The following is an 18,039-nucleotide window of genomic DNA, read 5'->3' on the forward strand; positions in this document are numbered from 1 at the left end:
CAATGTTCAATGAACAAGACCCTCTGACTTATTTGGACTCCAACTGGAAGTTCTTCGACGTGTGACAACAGACAAGTAGGCTGTTGTACAACTCAGCACTTCTGGGAACGTCTCACCTCTCCCAGGCTCTGTCTCTCCTGTTTGTCGTCATAGCCGGAAGTGTAGAAAGGCTCGTAGGTAATAAGATCTGGACGTTCGATATCATAAATGGCCTTGACCTTGGGGATGGCTGCTAAATCCTTGTAGTCCAGGATTTCATTGTCCACTTTTGCCTGGCAAAGAACAGAAAGACAAGTCACTCTGCCGTCTCATATCAGGGAAACTACTGCTTGTACTTTCCAGAACTTGCTTAAAAAGTGACACCCTTAAAGATAACCAAAACCCCAAACACTTTGCTTAGCACCACTAAACTCTTTAGAAAGTTGCCTATTTACATCACACATTAATCACATTCAAAAACATAAGTCACCAAAAGCTTAGGAAAAAGCCTGTGCAGAATTCGTCAAGTACAGAAGCCTGTATACCTTTAGGATAATTACCTCAATTTAGTGCAGAGTAGGAAAACTGAAACAGATGGTCAGAAAATACTCCCAGATGGCTAACAACAAGAACTGAATTTTAATAAACTAAATATTTAAACGCCTTTGGGCAGAATTTAAGAACACTCAGTTACAGCAGTATAAAGCACATAATTAATCCCTGAATATCTATATGCAAACAAGGCATGACTGTTTTCTAAGTCCTGCATCGTTTTACTGCACTATATGGGTCATCTACTTGATCGCTCCACTGATGGTCACCTGCATGGATACATTTAAGGACCCGAAGAAGAACACAATTGAGAAGGCTCACCTACAAAAACAAAAACTGGATCTCATCACAGGAACAGAAGTCATTTCGAACTATTTGACTTTGGTATCCTCTCCGCTATTACAATCTGTTACCTTATCTGTCCCGGAAGTGTCTCTTCCAGAAGTTGATACTTACATAGATGGTGTGACCTGGGGACCCGGGGATACTGGAGCCTGGTCGGGAATAGATGCTCTCAGAGGAAGTTCTGGTAGGCTGTAAAATAAACGGTGACTTCTAAGATTTCAAACCATGGCTTTAGATTCAAGACTGGCCCAAGTCCCTACGCTTTGCTAAAAACTAAGCTGGTTTTTAAAAATAAAAAAGTTGTAACTTCTCTGAACAAGGGAACATGTAATGTACAGAGAAAGGTCAAGGAGAACCAGTGACACAATCAGCTGTGAGAAATGCACTCGGGGCTCTTTGTTTTACCTTCCTTCCTTGTAACCTACAGACAGGCTCTTGTCTCTGCATGGCCACCATCCCCAGTCACCGACTCTGCGTCTCCATGACTACGACACCCTCCTCTGTGGGTTTCCGGCCTTCATTCCTGCCCTCTTTGAACCTACTTGGTACCCAGTGGTCAGACAGATCTTTTAAGGACATGATTTGGATTGTCACCGTCCTGCATTGGCTTCAGTGCCCACTTAGAATGAAATTGCAACTTCTCGGGCCTCAGATTTTTGTCCCCGCCTTCCTTCCCTCCTGTCACTCTAGCCACCATCACTCAGGGAATGTGGTGCATGTCCTGGGGCTCTCATCTTTGCTCTTCCCTCTGTCTGAACTGCCCTGATCCCAATTTTACTTAGTTGATTTCCCCCCTCCTTCAATCTTAGCGTAACTATCACCTTCTCAAAAAAGCCCTCCCTGATCTTTCAATCTGGAGTCGGTTCCCCTGGTGGGATTTTCTTACAGTGTGTTCCTTATTTTTCCCTTCATGAATAAAACTTATAATTTCATGTGTATTGGTCTCCTTGAATCATGTCTAGCTTCCTCATTAATTTTAATTATAGTCTCTGTCCTCATTAGGTTTATTTTTTCACGGTATATGAAAATGATTTTCTATTTTTGCTGAGGGAATAAACTAGAATAACTAGAATGTATTAAGTTGAACAATACTCAGTTTGTGGCCTTGACTCATATTAATTACATGATTTGGGTCTAACCACAGAGAGAGGCACTGAAGTAAGGTTAGTGGTCAGCCACTAGGGAAGATAAAAGAAACTGGTCTTTAACATATGCTTAGAGCCCCCTGTGTTGATAGGGGGCAGGCCGGGGGGATATAAACACTAGGATTAACTGTCTCCTACCTCAGGGGCACATTCTGGAAAGCTCTTCTGAGAATCCCAAGGCGTGGCCTTGGAGGACCTGCCCTATACGGCTCTTCCTTGGAGAAGATGCCTTCTAGTTGTACTACAGGAAAAGGACCTTTCCCCCTTTGGAACTGTTGCTGCCGACATTCAGCACCTTGACTATGAATTTAACTGAGCCAAAGAACTTCTAACAGTGAGGTATCACTATGTAACTCACATCTGAACAGTGAAAAGCCAACCCATCTGGCCAGCTGAAGGCCGGCAGTGACTAGCCTCATTCACTCTCACAGGAAGAATCAATCATCTCGGCTAGTGTCTCTGTCAACCCTGTCATCTCTGAAATACCAGGTGGGGGAGGTTGGGGAGCTCACACTGCTCTACTGGACCTGCGCCGGGCTCATGGCATCTGCTCCTCCTCCCCAAGACCTGCTTCATTCAAGCATTTCCTTCTAGAGAAACGATTTTCTAATGACAGGCATATCTCAACCTGAGAAAATTCCCAATTCTGAGTATAGCAAAAAAGAAAGGATTTACATGATAACTCTACCCCAAAAAGTCCAATTATTTGATCCATTTCCTAATCAAAACACGGGAGTGACACAACGTACAGCCTTTCTTTATAAAGAGATGCCACCGCTTGGAGAAGTTGAGGCAATCGGCACCTCTCTGGGATACTCGTCAACTTCAGGCAGGTCTCTGCTTCAAGTAACCCGGCACTCCTATCTGCCAAACCCAATATCAAAACCTCTTAAGTAATGACACAAGAATGTTAACAGCAGCTAACATTTATTGCCCGCTTACCATGTGGCCGGCCCACGCCAGGCATGATCTCATTTAATCCCCGCAGTGGCCCCAGTGAGGTAGGTTGCTATCAGTCCCACTTCCCAGATGAGGAAGAAGTATGCGTCCTCCCAGCACACAGATGGGCAAACCCTGGACACAGAGCCCAGGCTCTTATTCCCTGCACTAAAATCCCCCCCCCCCAGAATAAGGTAACTGTGACCACTTACTTCCCTGAAACATAGCTATGAGACAAATGAGGTGGAAATAAAGAAATATATTGAGCTCAAGTATCCCCCCCAAAAAAAGAGCCTGCAAACTAAAAACGGTTTATTGCCACTAGATCTGTAAGAACTCCACAGCGGCCAACCGTATTGGGGAGGGGTGAGAACCCCGCACTGACTGCGTCCGGGAGGCGTGAGAACCCCGCACTGGCCGACTGCGTCCGGGAGGCGTGAGAACTCCGCACTGACTGCGTTGGGGAGGGGGGAGGGTGAGAACCCCGCACTGACTGCGTCGGGGAGGGGGGAGGGTGAGAACCCCGCACTGACTGCGTTGGGGAGGGGGAGGGGGAGAACCCCGCACTGACTGCGTTGGGGAGGGGGAGAACCCCGCACTGACTGCATCGGGAGGGTGAGAACCCCGCACTGACTGCATCGGGGAAGGTGAGAACCCCGCACTGACTGCATCGGGGAAGGTGAGAACCCCGCACTGACTGCATCGGGGAGGGGTGAGAACCCCGCACTGACTGCGTCGGGGAGGGGGGAGGGTGAGAACCCCGCACTGACTGCGTCGGGGAGGGGGGAGGGTGAGAACCCCGCACTGACTGCGTTGGGGAGGGGGGAGGGTGAGAACCCCGCACTGACTGCGTCCGGGAGGCGTGAGAACCCCGCACCAGCTGACTGTGTCGGGAGGGTGAGAACCCCGCACTGGCCGACTGCGTTGGGTGGGGTAGGAGAGGACGCAGGACAGTCAGATGGCTTCAGTTACTGGTGTTGCTATGACAAAGGCCTGTTTTCATTTAAAAGCTGCTAGGACATCGTGTGAATAACTGAGTGCACACTGAGCTTTGGGGTCTCTCTCACGTCACTCATCCTGATTTTTTTGCCAAATGTGGGTCAGGGATACTCGCTGCCTTCCCAGTAACAATGCGCCTGGGGCGGCTCTGAAGGGTTTGGTTCTGGCGAGCACTGCGCCTGCTCACAGGAACACAGCTGGAGGATGCACGACACAGACGGGGGCAGCACGTCGGCAGGGACCTTGAATTCTCTCTTCGGGAATGAACTCCACGGAAAGGAAAGGTCCCTTGGCTGCACTAGCCTGTTTCAACCTGGTCTCCCTCTACCTTCCTCCTTCCCTGGGTCACAGGACCCAGCGAGTTACACCAGCTCTCAGGCACAATCATCTGTTTCGTTCACTAGTATTGTTGTGTTAAAGGTCTGAAGAGCTATCCAATAACCTGAGTTTCTGTCAAGTCCCATTTGATTCTTTCAAGGTTTTCAGATCAGAATCACTTTCAATTGATATAATTTTCAAGGTTAGATCGTTTGCAAGGTCAAGTCAATGTTCGCCAAATCTACCAATGCCCTGGCTCCTGTTAGAGAGATCATGCACTCGGCCATGTGCGTCTTCAGACTACTTTGTGATATTTGAGAAATGCTCATGATGTCTCTTGGGGACCGAGAGACCTCCATTGCCTTCACCACTGTATGCTCTGCTTCATTTTGACCTCCTGACCACACTGTAAAGCTTACTTCCATGGACATCTTGCTTATGGGTAGGTTACATTCTTGCTTGCCTATTTTCTTACTACGTATAGCCCTTCTTTGTGTTCCTGTATTAAATGAAATAATGGGATAAACCAGCACTCTATAATATAATATGGTGAGGTTAGAAGGCTGGCTTTGCAGCCAAGTGACTTGGTCCAAATCTTGGCTCTACTGGTTGCGTGACATTACATGAGTTCTCTTTTTTTCCTCTCTCTTTTTTTGGACATCCTTGGGCTTCAACTTCTTCATTTATAGAGTAGAAGAGAGGGTACAAACAGCCCTGACTTCATAGCAACAAATGAAACAATACCTATAAGGCTTCAAGTACCTTGCCTGGCACATGACAAGTTCCCAGCATTTTCCAGACATTTGACATTAGACTGGATTTCTTATCCAGTTAATCTTAAATAACAAAGGACAGCACTGACTCTGTCTGGCTCCTCAGGAGAGGACAGTCCCTTCCAACATGGGCTGTGCAGACCAGACTTCCCCAGGGTTCTCTATAGAGACCACAGTTGGGTGCCTGCCCAGCAGAGCTCAGAAACGTTAAGTAATTTATCACAGTTTGTGGGGCGGCAGTCCCACCTGGAGTTGAAAAATGGCCTTCCCCTTCTTGAGAACGATATTATAAAATGATCCTGTATCCTCCCGAGTGACTTCCTGTTTAGGTCTCAGTGTTAGTGATTAATGTCCTTCCGTGCAGTATGGCGAAGACCTTGCACAGGCCTGTCTTTGCCAGGACAGTTCCTGGTTTGCTGCCTCTAGACCTGTGCTCAAGGCTCAAACAGCACACAATGGAAGGCCTGCTTTTTGTCACAGTCCCTCACGGCTCCCAATGTGTATTTGCTCAGTCAGCAGAGCTTAGAGAGGGCTCTCTCTCTCTCTCTCTTTTATGAAGAGAATAAAAATATTTTAAAAACTGAACTATTATTTTAATCTTAAATGTTTGGAATTTCACAGTTCAATCCTAAACATCTAGAATGTTACCGTGTCGAATTTGAAACCAACATTTTGTTTATTATTAAATGAACCTTTTTTATCCTTCTAGCTGTATTTTTTCCTCCTAATTAATACATAACTCACTGAGAGTCTATCAGTCAAACATTCAAAAGGCCCAGAGCTGTCTTCCAACAGAGCAGCTCAAATCCACCCAAACTGAAACTCATCTCAATCTGAAAAGCACAACCTTCTGACATGCTTTTCCTTTTTCAAATCCTTTCTTTGCCATTAACTTAACTCTATGTCACTGCATTGGGCTGTGACAGAATTCTGTAGATGACCCATATTCTGGAGATAATCCTTACGTGCAATTATTTAACCTAAATTACTATTTCAACCTATTCAGATACCCAGACTTACAACAGTGACCCAGTAGTTACTAGATGAACTCATTAACCCAATGCGTCAACAGCCTTTGCTTCTGGAATCCTCTGTGAATGTTATGATGAACAAAATTACTCTCTTGCCTGTATTATACATGATGATCATTTCAAATATTTATCCCTAAGGGTTTACCTGCTTCTGTTTACAGAGAGGAAACAGGACCTGTGACTGAGCTCTTGAAAGCATCTCCACTTCACTTACTTCCTTTAAGCACCTTTTCCTTCAGCTCTACAGAATAAAACCAACTTGAAAACATAGTTGGAGAAACTCAGTTCTTTGGCAAAAAAAGAAAAAGAAAAAAAAAGAAAAAGAAATAAAGGGCAGAGGGAGGGATGGAGCAGACACATAGATATAGAAAGAATTACAGACTGAGTGTGACTCTCAAATAAGATTGCCAAATCATTTAATTTGCCTTTTGTCAACAGGAGGAAAGGCGCCTCAGGAAGAGCCGTCTAGATGTATGTGGCAGTCCTCACTGTCTCCCCTGAAAAAGAGGTCCCTGTGACCCACATTTATTTCCCCAGAAAATCACTGAGTATTAATACTTGCTTTTCATTCAATAGCTTTTTTAATAGTCCTCGAAAGAAAAAACAAAAAGAGAAGACAAGTCTCACCGGCAGGCTAGCTAAGTAGTGCATTCTAAGGGGGAAGAGAAGAAAAATGGCATTTGGTCACTAACAGTAGATGCTTGAAAAAGCGTGTCTTTTTTGTTTTCTGTATGAAGTCTTTCTAAAAAGCTCTGGATCTTTCCGCTGAGTTTGCCCCATGCCCTGACACTGGCCACCAGTCCTACCACCATTCAGAAGGCACAGTCACAAAACGAAAGTGACATTGAAGAGATATGTTTCCACTCCAACTCTTGTCCTTCTTGACCATTAAAAAAAATAACTTACCAGAGCTCTGCCTGGCGAGTATGCAGAGAAACGGCATTTTCCATGTACTTTCAGTTATGGGCCACCGGCACGCCGGGCCCCCTGAAGCGTGCAGGGAGACACTCTGCTGCCCCGCCCTCCCGCCACTCAGCAGGAGCCGGATGCAGTGACTACTTCATCTAATTCGCATTCACCCAAAGCCATGCTCTAAGAAGGGAGAGAAACTAGAGGCAACTGGCAACCAGACTGGAAAGCTCTTACGAACACCTACGGGGCCACGACAGCCATAGGGCGATGGACAAAGCCTTAGACAAAGTGCTGCTCAGGCTGATAGAGCGCGCCTTGCGTGTCCACGGAAGTTCACTAGACAAGGCGGTGACGGCTGCAGAAGAAGGGGCCCTTTTAAAATCTGTGTGCGCTGACTGTTTACGCCTAAGCCAGGAGAGGGTGAAATCAAGGCCTTTGGGAAGAGGAATCTGTTTGAGAGGAATCAGAGGGGCTCATGGGCACAGTCCCTTTTCTCTGGAGAACTTTGCAAATACCATCCGCCGTCACCATGGCCGAGAGGCCTCCCTGCCTTTCTGGTATATAAATCTTACATCCTGGTGGACTGTAAAGACCACAGAGGTTGAGAGATTCGAACCAAGTAAAAGCTGGGAATAAAGCAGCACGTGGTGTATGTAGTGACCTACTAAAACAATCACCACCAACGACATTACTTCCTCGTTCTAGACATACATAAGGCCCTGGTTAGCTCCCCCCCCCCAAAATACACACATGGTATTTTGTATACAGAGGCTGGCAAACATAGGATTATAGTTCTTCATATGGAAAATAAGACAATGATTAATAAATAAGAATATAAGAAAGAACTTTGTGTTTTATGTCCTCACACACCTGGAAGCCTACTTCTGCCCAACCCTGGATTATAGGTTTGAAAGTGCTTATGTTATACTAGGTGAATGTTAATTTCAAAAGAAACAAACATTTCACGCCCAGTGTGCATGGCAGCTCTTTCATGCTCGAGCCTCCAAAGGCACAGCAGAGAAGCCCCCTTTTAGAACGAAAGCCAGTGATCCACTCGAATTATCACAAATTCGGTCCTGGGAATGTCATGTGCTTTGTCCACCATGACTGACAACAGGGATTACAAATGCTCAGTACTGAATTTTACCTATAGATACAATTTGCTATTCACATAAAACTCTTCCAAGTAACCAAAACTAGAATATGGCTTCTATTTTTATTTTTTTTCAGTAATTCTGTTGTCATCATTTTCTTTTACTTATAATTTGGCAAGAGGAAAGAAAGAGCAATTTCAGGATAATAGAACGACTTTCCTCCTGTAGGTCCCTGACTTTCTTCTACAACAGAACCAGGGCTGACTTCAGGGGCACAGAGTGCTAAATGTCCCTCTGGGAGCACCGTCACTTTATCTGATAACTAAAAGTGTCTGACACTTATCTGGTGACAAGAGCTGCTGTGCAGGACACTGTATATAAAAAATCAAAATATATCTGTGCAACTTGGAAACTGCTCTGGTGTTTTCAGGCTTCTTAAAGGCTCTGGTGCGTTGCTGTTCCCTGGCCAATCAGTGAAGGGGACCTTGTCCAATGTCTTCTCTGTCAGGTCCCAAGCTGTTTACAGCTTTCTGTGATTGAGCTACGGTTGACTTCACTGATATTTCTGGCCGGATAATTAAGATCAGATGTCCCTTTTGAATAATAGGATAAGGAGAGAGAAGTTATTGAAGACAGATCTCTCTCTCGTCTAACTCACCACGTTCAAGATGTGCTATATCTCTTTAAACTTAAGGGTCTGGGGCAACCCAAAATACTTTGCACTTGATGGTGGTCTTTTTCTTCAAGTCATGAAAACCTATCACCTGGTTATAGGATTTGGCTGATAAAACAGAACACTATTTAAGTTATAAAGTATACTACAGGGGACAGAACCTCCGACAACTATAGAAAAAGCCACTTCTACCGAGCAGAGGTACTTATTCTGAGCGACAGTGCGGACAATCTTTGCCTATTCACGAGAATGTAATTTCACTTTCTGGGTAAACTCCACCAGGGGAGCTAAAGCTTTAAGACAGAATGAAAATTCTATGACAAATACAGGCTGGAGTTTAATCCACCGTCATGGGCCAGTGCCATGCACCCGAGGCCTGGAAACTGCAGGTAAGTCTTGCTGCTTATGGCCTGCGTAGCAGCTGGACTGACTTCATCGTATAGGTGAAGAAGCCCAGGGGGTTCATGTCTGAAAGATTTCTTTCCCCTCTGAAACTCTATAGACAGCTGTGTTCCAAACCATCAGAAGGAGATGTTTAAACAAAAAGTCTTCTCAGCCTCAGTGCAGGTCTGGCAGGCTCAGAAAGAAGGCGCAGCCCAGAGCCCAGACTCATGTGTTGGGCTGCCATCTTGACTTGTCGGCAGAGCTACGTAATGGGTCTCATCTGGGCAGAGGTGGGATTGTGGCAAGTCACTCTGTCATTGAACAAACTGATTCCAAGACCCTGCGTGAAGCTTCAGTCTCTGCCGGGAACAGTCTCCTGCCTCAGTGCCCATCTGGAGAGCTGGCTGAGTAGCTCTGTTCCTCAAACACCATCAGACTTAGCCAGTGTTTCCTGTGCTCTCTTCTGTCTCCCCAGCCATTCTCTCTCTGTGTGCAATAGGGGAAGGAACACAAGTTTGGGGCTTACAGAGGCATGGCTTCTAATCTCAGCTCTTCCACTAACTTGTCGCTGGGGTAACTGCGGTTATGCTATGCCAGGTCTCAGTCTCTCTATCTGTAAAATGGGCAGAAGGACAGCTATCTCATGGGAATTCTTAGAAAAAGCAAATGTGAGTATGTATACGTCTCTGAGGCTCTGAAGAACAGGTGCCTGGTGTCATTTGCTTCCTTTCCTCCTTCATTGCTCCTTCCTTGAGCCACACTGCTCTCAACCCAAGCTTGTCCCCAGTGCCACGCTTTGGCTGTTCTATTCAGGCCACCACCCCTATCTTGTCACCTCCACACGTTGAAACCTTGTCCAGCCTCCAGAAAGTGCTCCTTTGAGACCCTTTGCTCATCTGACATTTTTTGATCTATATGATCCATTTTTCCTGTGATATCTTCCTATGCTACGTCCTGTGAATTATGCTATTTTATAATTATTTCTACCTGTCTTCTCTTCCTTAGCAGTCCATGTTTACGGCATCCAGCCACACTGTACCTGGGTGCTTGGCAAATTCTTTGTGAGCAGATGTGTGAACACAGGACCAAATGGGTAGGTGCCAAGGTGCTTGCTTTAATCAAGTCAATGCTTTAGCCACTGCTCTAAATAAAAACATTGATCAGAGAAGAAAACAGCCAGAACCCGCATGTGAGATGCATTCTGTGGGGTGAGAAAAAAGCGTCTGCAGGAGCCGGAGGAGTTATGTGGACAAAGCAGCGAGCGGAGGGAAAGCGACAGAGAAGCCTGGGCCCGGGACAGCGCCCGAGCCTCAGCCCAGACACAGCGCCAACCTGCAGTGATGGAGACCGGCCCGTGCGTCGAATCAGACTTTTGGGATAAAAGAAATCAGATGCAGAATGCCGAATGTTTGGCGGCTGCCATGAAACATGGAAAAAGGGAAGAATGAATAAAGATAGAAACTCAATTCAGAAACACTATTAGAAATAAAAATAAAAATAACCTTCAGGAAAACGAATTCGATAGTAAATGCCAAGGGTCATTGCTTTAGTTGGTGTGTATGAATGTGTATGTTTGGGAGCCCATGTTCAAAAGCATATTGACTAGCCTCCAAGACAGAGTCTATTTACCTACGCTCGAATCCCCCGTGTTTCCTTCCCATTTATTTTGGCTTGGACATTCCATACGAAGAGTAAAGAGCCAGTGAAGCCATTGAAAAGTATTCCTTTAAGAATCTGTTGTTGCAAACTCCCTGTGAGTTCTCAAGTATCAAGAATCTGGATTACTCAGTGGCGAGGATGAGTCTTAAAACATTTTCATTTTGCTATGGCAACTGCACTAATATGACACCCGGTGAAAGGCCCGAAACTCTTGGCCCAAGAGTCGTAATCTGGAGACACACCCTGAAGAGAACACAAGATTGAGTTCCTTATACGAAAGCCAGTTACCCTGAAATCTCACCACGTCACCCAGTATTCCACTCGGGACCCACAGGGACCTCTTCCCCTCAGAGAGCACCTCCTCTTTCTCACCACTGACTTCCCAAAGGTGGCTGAGCTGAGGGTAGACCTGACCTCCCAGCTGGGACATGTTGGCTTTGCAAGAGCTTTGGAACTCTCTGGTAAGCTCCACTAATGGAAGGAGAAAAACAATAGCTCCCCTTGGCTGGAGTGAGCGGACGTAGTTCACAAATTGTTTTCGTAAGATTATCCAGAGAGTTCCATCAAGATGCAGTTAAAAGCGTTGATTTAAAAAAAATCATTTTAGTAACAACATCTGCAAACTCAAGCAAGCCTTCCTTAAAGAGAAAAGACCTCATTCCATGCAGTCTGGCCTCATGAGTACTCTCCTGTTGGTTTCCCCAAAGACTTCAGAGGGGATGAAATGAAAGTGATTATTCAAAAGACAGTGCGAACCACTGGCCACCTGGGTGGTTTCCGGGCAGCTTCCCCGAGCTGTACTGTCAATTTTACATTCATATGATACAAGTGACAGTAAGCACCATCTTTAATGTTCCAGTAGTTTTTAAAGATAACCCATTTCCAAACAGCCATGGTTCCTCAAAAATCCTCGAATCTGGGGCTCAGACATAGATGACTGTTCCAGCGTGTTCCAGCCCGCTGGGTGGGCTTGGGGGTCATACACACTTGCTCAAGCTGTCACTCTGCATTAGAACAGACACCCAAACCATCCTGATACTGGTGGGCAAGTTCTTTTCCGGCCTGTCTTACCTTTCCTCAATTGTTCTGAGAAAAAGTATATTTTATTCTCCACTTAAGGTATGCCGCTACTGGCGTTACTTACACACATACCTTCTAATGCCTGCTTATGGAAGATGACAAAGAAATGAGACCACACTCTCAAGTCTGGCTTTCAAAGTAAATTCAGTCCAATCTTTTCCCTGAAACATTGACTGGATTACGGCCAAACCCCAGTTTCTCCAAGGGGACCACTAAGTTAGTGACATGGAGAGGCCATGGTTTGGGTCCAGTCTGATTATTATTATGAAAAATACTTCCTGGACCATGGGGAACACTGGGGGCACCTGAACAGGACACAGGTTATGATTGTGACCTCACAAGTGTGTATACTCTTTGTTTCTGAAAAAGATAAAATTGTATTATCTGGGCGTGTTCTGAGCACCGATCAGACCAGAAGGGTTTCGAAGGGAGAGATAAGAAGGGCCTGTCCTTTTGTCCGTGAGCTCAATGACGTAGGATCATTACTAAAGCATTCTGATGCTATCTAAGAGTCAAGCTCTAAAACCAGCCGGCGGGCTTGTTCACATGGACATGTCTGCACTTACCATTACGTCCCCAAACCATCAGCTTTTGGGAGATGGAGGCTTCTGGGTGAATTTGGATTTGAGAGGGCAGTGGAATGTACCGGGAGCTGAGCACTGAACGCAGAGCTGGGTTGGAGTGTTGCATTATGGACTAAGTATTGTATAACAATGTATGGTAAGGAAGTCACCAGATGTTGGACCTAGAACTTCATGAATCACTTCTTTTCTTCACATCTGTATGGTTTGATGTTTCCCTGGAATGCATTCCTAACACTCTGACCAGTAAGGCAAGGCTTACTTTATCTAACACAAGCATTTGGAACAAAAAAAACACCCCACAATCAATTTACGGTCAGAGGCAACCTCCTTCCCTGGCCAAATGGACTCCCCAGCTTGGTCTGCTATATAGAGATAAAGTCACAGAATAGGAATTCCCCCCAAATCCCAGCCCCCAGACCTAGTCCCTGTGAAACACATGGCCTGCAGATGCACCTGCCTTCCCATCTGTGGATTCCCTCCTTACCCGCAGCTTCTCCTCTGTCTTGGTAGATTGCTTACAGTCGGGATGCCAAACGGTGGAACCTGGGAAGAAACAAGGCAGCACTGAGGGCGAGGAATGGATCAGAGCCGTCGCCCTGTGAGACAGAACTGCAGCTCTGTGCCCAGGTGATCCAGGCCGCTCCATACTCCGGGCGAGCCTTCTGCATCTTGTTGGAGCTTGCTCTACAGAGGCCAGAATTCTCCACCACAGAGGCCACTAACTGGGTACAACAGTGTTGTGATGCATGGGATAGTTTTGTTTTGTTTTTCTAACCACATTTTTATTCTTTAAAAGTAATATCTGTGTGCTTACTATAAGCTGCATGTCTTTTCAAAAATATAAGCCATCGGCCATGTTTAACATCGAAAACAACCAAACAGTTTAGACGAAGGAAATTAAGTCAAACCAGACAAGTCGACATTCAGAAGCAACAGTGAATTTTTTTGTTGATCCAATTATACATAGTCATTCACACACAGATATGGCGTATCAAACCAATTAGTAGAAAGGTTAAAAGTTAAGTCACAAATCTAAAAGTTGTCTTTATCTTGCAACCTTTTAATTAACTTTAAAAAAGTATTCACTCTTAAACTAGCGATGCTCCTACTACTTAAGTGTCACTTCTGGTTTCTGAGTCAGTGCCTCACTTTCTCAGAGTACGAAGTATTTTCTTGGATGATCTCAGAGCTAGGCACAAACATTCATATCCCAGAGAAAGCTCTCACCTTGTAAAAATCCAAGCCTGCCTCTATAATTTTGTATGCCTAGATGTGAACGTTGTTTGTAAAGTTATGGATGAGACCTACATGTAAGTCCTACGTTCATAAAAAGATATGTTCAGATGTGGGGATGGGCAGGAGTACCAGAAGGAACATTTAAAAAGATTTAAGCAAACAAAGTTACTAACTTAAAAGCAGTGAGTAAACAATATGAGTCTCTATGAATATTAGACTTTCTACATTTCATTACTGAAACAGCAATCTGTATATTCTTGAAAAGGCACCAAATTAAAATAACTCATGAATTATTTCATTTCACTGAGCTAAAATAATATTAAATTAATGACAAGGAAAAGATATTCACATCAGAATAATACTTTAATTATTTCTACCTTGTTTAACCCAGAGCCAAAAAACAATCAATCAAAGAAGAAAATCAAACAAATAAAAACCAGACAGACACATCATCCCTTCAGCACTAACATGTACTCTGAGGCTGGCTACCAAGCACTGGAAACCCTGTTGATGTGGAGAGCCCAGGGCCCTGGGGTCGGGACCCGGGTCGGGTCGGGTCAGGAACCACATTCGCTGGGAAGGTTCTATCGATCAGGAGTCCTTGGCCAGAGCACCAGGTTTGCACAGCGTCACACTGTTCTCCAGGGCTCAGGCACACAGGAATGTGACACACAGAAAACATCAGAGGCTGAGGAAGATGAAACTGCTCGTTCTTCAAGGATGGGCGGAGAGGCCAAGCAAAGCCTACGGAACCCTAAGGGAGGTTTCCAGCAAGCCCCGAATTCTAACGCAGCCCATCTGAGCAGAGTGGTGATGCAGTGTGAATGTTTGCACACAGCCTGAAATCACCCCGACTCAGTTTCCAGGCCTCGGGCCCCCGAGTCTCAGTTCCCCGCAGACACAGGGTTGAGGCACACACTCTGGTGTCTTTGTCTCTGAGTGTTGTAATTGCCCCAAAATCTAAAACAAAGACGAGGGAGGGAAAAATCCTGCTCCATTCTGAAAATGCACAGTGACACCTGCCTATCGCCACTGCAGATTCACAGACTGTCCTCAGGGAAGTGTGTCAGACGGAGCCCAGAGGAGAGCACGGCTTTGGGTTCTTGTCACTTGACCTTATTGGGCCCTTTAATATTTAGTGATTTTTTTTTTGGTCATAATTTTTCAGAGCAATCATCCTACAGTTAAAAGGATGTTTGGGTTGTTCATTTCCCAAACAGCAAGCTTTTTTTTTAGGGGAGAGTGGCCTATGTTTTGCTTTAATATTCCAAAGTAATTTCTGTAGACTTTTCTGAGTTGCATTAAAAAAAACTGAGAGCAAAGCAAACCATTCATTAAAAATACACAGTGTTACGTGCAAAGAGACACAGAGGAATGACAGGCAAAGGCAGATGAGAACCAGTAATTACCAAAACCGAACGAGCAATAGCTCTTCGCTGTTCTTGCTAATTTTCCTGATAAGCCCTTGTCTATCTAATGACTCCTTTTCAGCTAAAAATAGTAAAATCCTTGCACAGATGGTTCTATTAGACTGGAAGGGAATCTGCCCCCAAAGTCTCTCCATGAAGCTTCAGAATTTTAGAGTGGATAAAAACAGTCATAGTTTTTATGGATAAGTACACTGGATAAGTTTCTCAAAATCATTTTCAATTACAAAAAACAAACAAACCCCAAAGCTAATGGCCTCCTGATCATCCCACCAGAAAAGTCTCGAGTTCTCTTCCAGGGACTTTGGGTGTGTTCCCCCCCCCCCCTCTCTCCTTCAATATGAGAACAATGTCATCTCACTGGGATGGGATATATCTGTGATGCAATTCACCAAATATGAGTTTCTTCTCCGTGAAAGCCCAGAGAGCGGCTGCCTGGGAGGCCTCAAGACGTCCTCCTGGCCGGACAGTGAGGGGGGAAAAGACCAGTTCTCCAGCAAGGAGCACTTCTAGAAATGCTTTCTCACTTTGATCTTTGGTTTCCCAGGCACATTCCAGGAGAGGGTTGGGAGGAGGTGTGATCTTCCGCCTAGCCTTACCTCCATACCCTCAAACACCCAGTCCTATCCATTCATTCCCCCAGAGATACATTGTTTGTTAACAGCCTAGGGGCTCCCTGCCAGCATGTCGATTGCCTGGCCAATTAATAGAACCCATGAGGTCACTTTTGGCCACATTCATTTTGGTTCTGAGGACCTTGCAGCTCATGAAATGCCTCCTTCTGTAAAAACAACCAACCAAACAAACACAGCAAGGCTTCCCATCCCCGGATGGGGAGAACCTTCTGCAGTCCCAAGCCCACCTTACCTTGAAGATACATTTCCTCTCCTTCTGTGAACATCTGGTTGCATCTGCTGCATCGTGCACAGCTGGGGTGGTAATGTTTGTCACCTGCCTGTAAGAGAAGAGGTAGGGGACATTTAGTCTACTCCTGATCACTGCTCCCGGATCCTTTTCTGGACTTGGGGATTTGGAAGAAAAGAGAGGTGTTGAAGCAGGAAAAATAATTGTTGAATTGACCAAACTTCCTACACTACCAGCCCTAGAAGCTGAAGCTAACCCCATTGGAACTGGGAAGGGCTCAAAGACCAGCTACTTGTGCCGGTCATGATGGGGCCACCTTGCCTCCGGGGGGTTTTGGCTTGGGTTCTCCTGGATAGTTGCCAGGTACACACACACCTCATGCCTGAGATAAGTCCACAAAAATCCCACCTCAAGAACATTAACATCCAATTTGACGCTGGAGGCTAATATTGGTTTGTACTGCAGCAATCAAAAGAAAGGATCCTCTTAGCAAGCTCTCGCTTTCTTAGCCAAAGGACCTGAAAATCCTAAAATCTACCCACATTACACGAGATGAGAAAAACCACAGTAAAAGACATCATCTAGTGCTTTTCTCTTGAAGGAGCCCAATTCCCTTCTGTGCTGCTTACAACAATCTTTTGCTAAAGTCTTCTATTAATTGTTTTCTGAAGAAGGCACTTGACTGAGGCACTCTGCATTATGCAGGGACATTCTACAGTTCTAAATATGACAGATGCCATCCTAGCAGGTGCTGACTTCCCCAAAGCAAACTGTCACTGGACACAGTGATGGCTCTCGAGACAGGTGCCAGGGCACATTAGAGTCATGCTCCAAATACATGCCTAAAAAAAAAGGAGATCTCTGGGTTGCTAGCTTAGCAAATATCATACCACTTAAAAATGACCAAATGCACTCTGCAATTAAATAATTTTACCAGTCAGTCAGGAGGGGCTGCACCATGCACCTGCATGGAATCTCAACAGGACATCATCGGAGGCCAGAGTGCGTCCTTTCTCACTCCCTCCTGGAGAAACTTCAAAAGCCATTGAGCAAAAGATAGTGCTCAGCTACTCAAATAATCAAGTGGAAAAAAACTGAAGTTATTTAAAATTAGCAGCCAGGAGTCAATAATCTTTTTAGTGGTATTTGCCAGAAAATACCAGAAGTGGTGCTATTGTTCTTGTCCACACAGTATGTTTAATTAACTTTTTCCCTGAGAGTAGAAAATGTCAACACAAAGTGCTTCCTTCCCTGAGGCCATCCAGAGGCAAAGTCAAAGATGTATACTCTAACCAAGGCTTTCCTACATTGTTTTAGTCCTAGCCAATGTGATAAGTCAAGAAAAATAAGTGTAATCATCACAAAAGAGTTCAGACAAGTAGCTAGACGAAAAATAAATAAATAACACATAAAACCCAACAGTTTTCTTACCCACTAGCAATACAAATTAGGTTAGTGTAATGGAAAAAAACAGGACATTATTAATAGCAACAAGTAGATAACTAAATGTAAAATTTTAAAGAAAACCATGGAACTTAACGGAGAAACATAAAAGACTTAAACAGAGACACAGTATTTCTGAATTAGAAAAACTAAGCATTGCAAAAATGTCAATTTATCTAAAGTGCACTTGTTAATACAATGCATTCTAAGTCCCCATACACCAAGGTTGCAGGTTTGATCCCTGGTCTGGGCACATACGGGAAGCAACCAATGAGTGCACAACTAAGTGAAACAACAAATGAATGCTTCTCATTCTCATTCTCTCTCTCTCTCTCCCCCACCTTTCTCTCTCTGTCTCTCTAAAATCAATCCATCAAAAAGATTATTTAAATTAAAGTCAATTTTAGAAAAAGAGTATTTCATATCCTGAGCAAAAGAAAAGACTAACTGGTGCCAACACGAGGACAGACAATGAACACACATCACAGTGGAGAGGAGGCTGCGGGTTTAAGGCCCGGAGCGGGCCCTGCTGGCACAGGTGCTCTCAGACACAGTGTTTGTCAGGTACCTGGCCCCAGGCCCTCACCTGGCACTTCTAGCTG

At 45.0% G+C, this 18,039-nt stretch overlaps 1 protein-coding gene across 18 annotated transcripts in view; it reads right to left on the minus strand.

Annotated features, from left to right (window-relative positions):
- The window catches only part of ABLIM1 (actin binding LIM protein 1), a 279,086-nt gene that overhangs the window by 34,819 nt on the left and 226,228 nt on the right, over window positions 1-18,039 (minus strand). For 10 of the 18 annotated variants that reach the window (XM_066238283.1, XM_066238271.1, XM_066238279.1 and 7 more), the window contains exons 7-11: window positions 15,998-16,085; window positions 12,952-13,010; window positions 10,477-10,560; window positions 988-1,065; window positions 117-272 (exon numbers count right to left, since the gene is read on the minus strand). In XM_066238283.1, the coding sequence (XP_066094380.1) occupies window positions 117-272; window positions 988-1,065; window positions 10,477-10,560; window positions 12,952-13,010; window positions 15,998-16,085 (465 nt within the window). The remainder of the gene's footprint in view (window positions 1-116; window positions 273-987; window positions 1,066-10,476; window positions 10,561-12,951; window positions 13,011-15,997; window positions 16,086-18,039) is intronic. The other 8 variants (XM_066238282.1, XM_066238281.1, XM_066238277.1 and 5 more) reach the window with 1 other exon arrangement.

This window comes from Saccopteryx bilineata, chromosome 7 (genome assembly GCF_036850765.1).
Source record: "Saccopteryx bilineata isolate mSacBil1 chromosome 7, mSacBil1_pri_phased_curated, whole genome shotgun sequence".
NCBI classification, from domain to species: domain Eukaryota; kingdom Metazoa; phylum Chordata; class Mammalia; order Chiroptera; family Emballonuridae; genus Saccopteryx; species Saccopteryx bilineata.